We start from the raw sequence: 8,548 nt of genomic DNA, 5'->3' as shown, positions 1-8,548 counted from the left end.
CCCATACACCAGACCGCCATCTCTCCTGATCTCCCCCCCCCCCATACACCAGACCGCCATCTCTCCTGATCTCCCCCCCCCCCATACACCAGACCGCCATCTCTCCTGATCTCCCCCCCCCCATACACCAGACCGCCATCTCTCCTGATCTCCCCCCCCCCATACACCAGACCGCCATCTCTACTGATCTCCCCCCCCCCCATACACCAGACCGCCATCTCTCCTGATCTCTTCCCCCCCCCCATACACCAGACCGCCATCTCTCCTGATCTCTTCCTCCCCCCCCCCCCCATATACACCATTTACAGTGTTGGGGCATTATCAGATTATCGGCAAGGTAATTGCCGATACCAATAACGTCCAAAATCATGAATATCAGCCTATAATATCGGTTGATCCCTAGTGTGTGGCCTCCACGTGCCCGTATGACCTCCCTACAACGCCTGGGCATGCTCCTGATGAGGTGGAGGATGGTCTCCTGAGGGATGTCCTCCCAGACCTGGACTAAAGCATCTGCCAACTCCTGGACAGTCTGTGGTGGATGGAGCGAGACGTCCCAGATGTGCTCAATCGGATTCAGGGGAACGGGCGGCCAGTCCATAGCATCAATGCCTTCCTCTTGCAGGAACTGCTGACACACTCCAGCCACATGAGGTCTAGCATTGTCTTGTATTAGGAGGAACCCAGGGCCAACCGCACCAGCATATGGTCTCACAAGGGGTCTGAAGATCTCATCTCGGTACCTAATGGCAGGCAGGCTACCTCTGGCAAGCACATGGAGGGCTGTGCGCCCCCGCCCCCCCCCCAAAGCAATGCCACCTCACACCATTACTGACCCACCGTCAAACCGCTCATGCTGGAGTATGTTGCAGGCAGCAGAACGTTCTCCACAGCGTCTCCAGACTGTTATAACGTCCATTATTAATAATGGACGTTATTTTGTGACGAGAGAATAAATGGAAGAAATAGTGTATGCACTATTTCTCCCGTTACTATTTTCCATCACAAAATAACGTCCATTATTAACCCCTTAACGACGCAGGACGTATATCTACGTCCTGCGCCGGCTCCTGCGATATGAAGCGGGATCGCGCCGCGATCCCGCATCATATCGCGTGGGTCCCGGCGCTAATCAACGGCCGGGACCCGCGGCTAATACCACACATCGCCGATCGCAGCGATGTGCGGTATTAACCCTTTAGAAGCGGCAGTCAAAGCTGACCGCCGCTTCTAAAGTGAAACTGAAAGTATCCCGGCTGCTCAGTCGGGCTGTTCGGGACCGCCGCGGTGAAATCGCGGCGTCCCGAACAGCTGATCGGACACCGGGAGGGCTCTTACCTGCCTCCTCGGTGTCCGATCGACGAATGACTGCTCCGTGCCTGAGATCCAGGCAGGAGCAGTCAAGCGCCGATAATGCTGATCACAGGCGTGTTAATACACGCCTGTGATCAGGATGAGAGATCAGTGTGTGCAGTGTTATAGGTCCCTATGGGACCTATAACACTGCAAAAAAAAAAGTAAAAAAAAAGGGTTAATAAAGGTCATTTAACCCCTTCCCTAATAAAAGTTTGAATCACCCCCCTTTTCCCATAAAAAAAATAAAACAGTGTAAAAATGAATAAGAATAAACATATGTGGTATTGCCGCGTGCGTAAATGTCCGAACTATAAAAATATATCATTAATTAAGCCGTACGGTCAATGGCGTATGCGCAAAAAAATTCCAAAGTCCAAAAAAGCGTATTTTGGTAACTTTTTATAACATAAAAAAATGAATAAAAAGTTATCAAAAAGTCAGATCAAAACAAAAATCATACCGATAAAAACTTCAGATCACGGCGCAAAAAAAGAGTCCTCATACCGCCCTGTACGTGGAAAAATAAAAAAAAGTTATAGGGGTCAGAAGATGACATTTTTAAACGTATAAATTTTCCTGCATGTAGTTATGATTTTTTCCAGAAGTGCGACAAAATCAAACCTATATAAGTAGGGGATCATTTTAACCGTATGGACCTACAGAATAATGATAAGGTGTAATTTTTACCGAAATATGCACTGCGTAGAAACGGAAGCCCCCAAAAGTTACAAAATGGCGTTTTTTTTTCGATTTTGTCGCACAATGATTTTTTTTTCCGTTTCGCCGTGCATTTTTGGGTAAAATGACTAATGTCACTGCAAAGTAGAATTGGCGACGCAAAAAATAAGCCATAATATGGATTTTTAGGTGGAAAATTGAAAGGGTTATGATTTTTAAAAGGTAAGGAGGAAAAAACGAAAGTGCAAAAACAGAAAAACCCTGAGTCCTTAAGGGGTTAAAGGGGTTATCCGGGGGAAAAAAAATATAAAAATAAATGATCTATCAATTGGCTCCAGAAAGTTAAAGAGATTTATAAATGACTTCTATTACAAAATCTTAATCCTTTCTGTACTTCTGAGCTGCTGAAGTTGAGTTGTTCTTTTCTGTCTAAGTGCTCTCTGATGACACGTGTCTCGAGAACTGTCCAGAGTAGAAACAAATCCCCATAGCAAACCTCTTCTCTGTGCAGTTCCCGAGCCAGACAGAGATGTCAGCAGAGAGCACTGTTGCCAGACAGAAAACAACAACTCAACTTCAGCAGCTGATAATTATTGAAAGGATTAAGATTTTTTAATAGAAGTAATTTACAAATCTGTTTAACTTTCTGGAGCCAGTTGATATATATAATAAAATAAAAAAAAGTTTTTTCCTGGAATACCCCTTTAATAGCAGGCTATAAAACGGGTTAAAACGGATTATTTAAATGTCCCATAGACTATAATGGGATTTTCTAACGGCCGATATTCAGGGTTTCTATAACAAACGGATACACTTTATAGTGTGAAAGCAGCCTTACAGATTTACGGTAGTTTCTTAGCCAGTCCCTCCCTTACAGATGAGAAGACATCAGTCTATACATAAATGGACTCCAGGACACGTCTGACCGGATCGCCCCGATACAGTATTTAGCACTATATATTTCACAACATGTTACAAAGAATCTGAAAAGTCATCTGGCAGCACATTACACACATACCACCGCCATACCGGAATGTGTTAATATTTAACTTCAGCTGGAATCCACATAACTGTATACAACGTTCTGACCACTAATCCATCTGAGGCGCAAAGAAACCGACCAGGAACAATGAAGAAGAAGATGAACACTGAGGAATAAGAGGAATCCACGGAATTCATAATATAGGAGGAAACTGGGTTATTTTTTGCTGGACTACAACCACCAATTGGAATTTCCCCATTTTATTTATTTTTTCCGTGCGGAATTTCCACGCAAGTTCTGTAGATGTTAATTATTTCTAAGCGGAGAATTCAAGAGGAATTACTCGAGTAAATTCCTCCTGAATTACTCAGTGTGAACGGCTGAGGAGAGGAAACCATGTCCACCGCATAGAGAGGACAAGCCACACACTCTCCTGCCAACCAGTCTTCTGCTCTACAGCATCATTAAAAGGGGTACTCCACTGGAAAACATTTTATTTTTTAATCAACTGGTGCCAGAAAGTTAAACAGATTTGTAAATTACTTCTACTAAAAAATATCTTAATCCTTCCAGTACTTATCAGTTGCTGTTATGATCCAGAGGAAGTTCATTACCTTTGAATTTCCTTTCTGTCTGACCACAAGTGCTCTCTGCTGACACCTCTGTCCATTTTAGAAACTGTCTAGAGCAGGACAGGTTTTCTATGTGGATTTGCTCCTACTCTGGACAGAGGTGTCAGCAGAGAGCAACGTGGTCAGACAAAGGAAATTCAAAAAGAAAAGAACTTCCTGTGGAGCATACAGCAGCTAATAAGTACTGGAAGGATTAAGATTTTTTTTTTATAGAAGTAATTTACAAATCTTTTTAATTTTCTGGCACCAGCTCACTACTTAAAGAAAAAAAAATGTTTTCTAGTGGAGTTCCCCATTAAGGGCCGTATATTAGGGTGCATGCACACCACATTTTTGCAATACAGTTCCCGTATCAGGTTTTTGATTAAAAACGGATTCCTCAAAACCTGACTAAACTGTATCAAAAACATGTGTACAAATTTCAACCCATATAAGGTTAAAAACTGTATAGGGTTTGAAAAATGATGTACGGTTGCATCGGTTTTTTCAAGAAAAAAAAAAAATATACGTTTTAAAATTTTCACTCCATTTTGAATGAAGTTTCAAGAAAAAAACTGTGCAAAGTCAAAAACCGTAAGGAACGCTCATACAGTTCTGTACGGTTCCCATTTACTCCCATGTTTTAAAAAACCGTATATGGTTTAATACGGTTTTTCACCCAGACCAAAAACGTGGTAGACTACGGTTTTGGGTATGGGTAACAAAAAACGGACAAAACCATTTGAAAAGCAAAACAGACTAAACCGGATGATGCGTTTGACATACGTTTACAGTGTTAAGTTTAGTTTACATACGGTTTTCTACACGGTTCCGTACGTTTTTTTTTTAACATGAAATAGTCTACGGGAACTGTATAGCAAAAACGTGGTGTGCGTGCAGCCTTATAACGTGTATACAATGATAACCTACTGTAACTATTATACAGGGGCCGGAAGACGAGGCGACGAGTGCGGGGACTTATCAGGTGACTAAGTGACCAAACAAAGGTTCATTCTCCACCTTCTGCCCGGAGTTATTCTTTAACACACGGATTATTATTCTTCTCTGGGATCAAACTGTACAAGTACCAAGGAAAACTAAATTCCCCTGTAATTACACCATGGTCTCCTCCAGATCATGGTGAAGAATATTTGGGATGTCCCATTAGTTTGGGCCTGTGGGGGGACACGACACCTGTGGATCTTCAGGATCTTTTACAGAGGAGAGTGAGGTGATGGAATCTTCTAGTAATTACACAAGAAGTTATCGGCCAGAAAACCAGGAAGTAACAGCGTCACATGGTAACAGATTGTGTCCGTATACAGGGAGGGCTCCGCACTCTATACAGGGAGGGCTCCGCACTCTATACAGGGAGGGCTCCGCACTCTATACAGGGAGGGCTCCGCACCCACTACACCACACTGTAACCCCCATAGTGTCTGTATACAGGGAGGGCTCCGCACCCACTACACCACACTGTAACCCCATAGTGTCTGTATACAGGGAGGGCTCCGCACCCACTACACCACACTGTAACCCCCATAGTGTCTGTATACAGGGAGGGCTCCGCACCCACTACACCACACAGTAACCCCCATAGTGTCTGTATACAGGGAGGGCTCCGCACCCACTACACCACACTGTAACCCCCATAGTGTCTGTATACAGGGAGGGCTCCGCACTCTATACAGGGAGGGCTCCGCACTCTATACAGGGAGGGCTCCGCACCCACTACACCACACTGTAACCCCCATAGTGTCTGTATACAGGGAGGGCTCCGCACCCACTACACCACACTGTAACCCCATAGTGTCTGTATACAGGGAGGGCTCCGCACCCACTACACCACACTGTAACCCCATAGTGTCTGTATACAGGGAGGGCTCCGCACCCACTACACCACACTGTAACCCCATAGTGTCTGTATACAGGGAGGGCTCCGCACCCACTACACCACACTGTAACCCCATAGTGTCTGTATACAGGGAGGGCTCCGCACCCACTACACCACACTGTAACCCCATAGTGTCTGTATACAGGGAGGGCTCCGCACCCACTACACCACACTGTAACCCCATAGTGTCTGTATACAGGGAGGGCTCCGCACCCACTACACCACACTGTAACCCCCATAGTGTCTGTATACAGGGAGGTCTCCGCACCCACTACACCACACTGTAACCCCATAGTGTCTGTATACAGGGAGGGCTCCGCACCCACTACACCACACTGTAACCCCATAGTGTCTGTATACAGGGAGGGCTCCGCACCCACTACACCACACTGTAACCCCCATAGTGTCTGTATACAGGGAGGGCTCCGCACCCACTACACCACACTGTAACCCCATAGTGTCTGTATACAGGGAGGGCTCCGCACCCACTACACCACACTGTAACCCCCATAGTGTCTGTATACAGGGAGGGCTCCGCACCCACTACACCACACTGTAACCCCATAGTGTCTGTATACAGGGAGGGCTCCGCACTCTATACAGGGAGGGCTCCGCACTCTATATAGGGAGGGCTCCGCACCCGCTACACCACACTGTAACCCCATAGTGTCTGTATACAGGGAGGGCTCCGCACCCACTACACCACATTGTAACCCCATAGTGTCTGTATACAGGGAGGGCTCCGCACCCACTACACCACACTGTAACCCCATAGTGTCTGAATACAGGGAGGGCTCCGCACCCACTACACCACACTGTAACCCCCATAGTGTCTGTATACAGGGAGGGCTCCGCACCCACTACACCACACTGTAACCCCATAGTGTCTGTATACAGGGAGGGCTCCGCACTCTATACAGGGAGGGCTCCGCACTCTATACAGGGAGGGCTCCGCACCCGCTACACCACACTGTAACCCCATAGTGTCTGTATACAGGGAGGGCTCCGCACCCACTACACCACATTGTAACCCCATAGTGTCTGTATACAGGGAGGGCTCCGCACCCACTACACCACACTGTAACCCCATAGTGTCTGAATACAGGGAGGGCTCCGCACCCACTACACCACACTGTAACCCCATAGTGTCTGTATACAGGGAGGGCTCCGCACCCACTACACCACATTGTAACCCCATAGTGTCTGTATACAGGGAGGACTCCGCACCCACTACACCACACTGTAACCCCATAGTGTCTGAATACAGGGAGGGCTCCGCACCCACTACACCACACTGTAAGTGTACCTGTCAAAGACTTTTTATATAATGTAGAAAATACAATTATATGTATATTTGTAATATACATTAGTTAAAAAAAAAGTGTAAATTTTTGTTCCTGCAGCTATTGCCTGTGTGTCTCTATGAGGAGACCAAATACAGGAAGTGAGGGCGGGACAATCGGGGCTCTATGACCTGCTATGGCCTCACACATGAGGATGATTGACAAGCCAGGAGCCTGCACAGAGCCCTGATTGTCCCGCCCTCACTTCCTGTATTTGGTCTCCTCATAGAGACACACAGACAATAGCTGCAGGGACAAAAAATATACATATGATGGTATCATCTACATTATATAAAAAGTTTTGGTTGACGACAGGTACACTTTAAATAGTAAATAGAGTGCAACCTGCTGCACAACTCCTCCCAGCGTGCCCCAAATGAACCACAACTCCCAGCATATCCTGACCATTTAGAACCACAAATCCCAGAATACACTGACAGTCTTCAGCAGCTGCAAAACTATTACAGTAGTGGTCTCCAGAATAAGGACCTCCAGATGTTGCAGAACCATGTCCGGGCATGCTGGGAGTTGTGGTTCTGCAACATCTGGGAGGTCTACAGCTTGGAGACCACTGTGCTGCCTGCATCGAGATCAGGGTTCCCCAACCAGGGTGCCTCCAGCTGTTACAAAACTACAACTCCCAGCATGTCCAGACAGCTGGGAGTTGTAGTTTTTGCAACATCTGGGAGGTCTACAGCTTGGAGACCACTGTGCTGCCTGCATCTAGATCAGTGTTCCCCAACCAGGGTGCCTCCAGATGTTGCAGAACCACAACTCCCAGCATATCCTGACCATTTGCAGCTGTTGTAGAACCACAAATCCCAGAATACACTGACAGTCTTCAGCAGCTGCAAAATTACAGTAGTGGCCTCCAGACTAAGGACCTCCAGATGTTGCAGAACCACAACTCCCAGCATGCCCGGACAGCCAACAGCTGTCCGGGCATGCTGGGAGTTGTGGTTCTGCAACATCTGGGAGGTCTACAGCTTGGAGACCACTGTGCTGCCTGCATCTAGATCAGGGTTCCCCAACCAGGGTACCTCCAGCTGTTGCAAAACTACAACTCCCAGCATGTCCGGACAGCTGGGAGTTGTAGTTTTGCAACAGCTGGAGGTCCCCTGGTTGGGAAACACTGATCTAGAGCTTCACAGACTGGGGAATCCCTTCTGTATAATCAGCCACTATAACTCCCAGCATGCCCGACCTCCGCACCAGTATATAACGCCACCTTCCTGGCACACAGCCCTCTGCCATTCGATTACGCAATATCCCTCCGCCCGTCACGGACACTTACGAGTCTCCCAGGAACTCATGGAACTTGATATGGCCGATCGTCGTATCGGCCTCGAAATCCGGAAAGACATCGCCGAGAAGGAGCCCGGGCATGGCGGCGACAGATCGCAACTGACAGCGGAGGAGCGGGGGCCGATTAAAGGGCGAATAAAAAGGGGGCGGTAAATAAGGGGCGTGGTTATACAATAACATATAGTGGGAGTGGGCGTGGCTGTGGGCGTATTCCTTTTGGGAACGTAGACGTGCGTCGCGAGCCAGGAGTCATATGACCGGGGTGATCACGTGGCTATGTGGCCTCTCTCCTGCGGCACAGCGCGTGTGGTCCTGACGTCACATGACACAGTCAATTCAAAATATTGTATCCCTTTTCCTATGGCGGTGGGAGTCACGT

General features: G+C 47.3%; 1 protein-coding gene across 1 annotated transcript in view; it reads right to left on the bottom strand.

Annotated features, from left to right (window-relative positions):
- PRDX6 (peroxiredoxin 6) overlaps positions 1-8,324 on the bottom strand; it is a 20,100-nt gene extending 11,776 nt beyond the window's left edge. Inside the window, exon 1 of the mRNA XM_056528025.1 lies at positions 8,159-8,324. Within this exon, the coding sequence (XP_056384000.1) occupies positions 8,159-8,250 (92 nt within the window). The 5' untranslated portion in view covers positions 8,251-8,324. The remainder of the gene's footprint in view (positions 1-8,158) is intronic.
- Between the last annotated feature and the right edge of the window lie 224 nt (positions 8,325-8,548).

The sequence above is a fragment of the Hyla sarda genome, chromosome 6 (assembly GCF_029499605.1).
Source record: "Hyla sarda isolate aHylSar1 chromosome 6, aHylSar1.hap1, whole genome shotgun sequence".
NCBI lineage: Eukaryota > Metazoa > Chordata > Amphibia > Anura > Hylidae > Hyla > Hyla sarda.
This window is presented reverse-complemented; position numbering and strand designations above follow the sequence as displayed.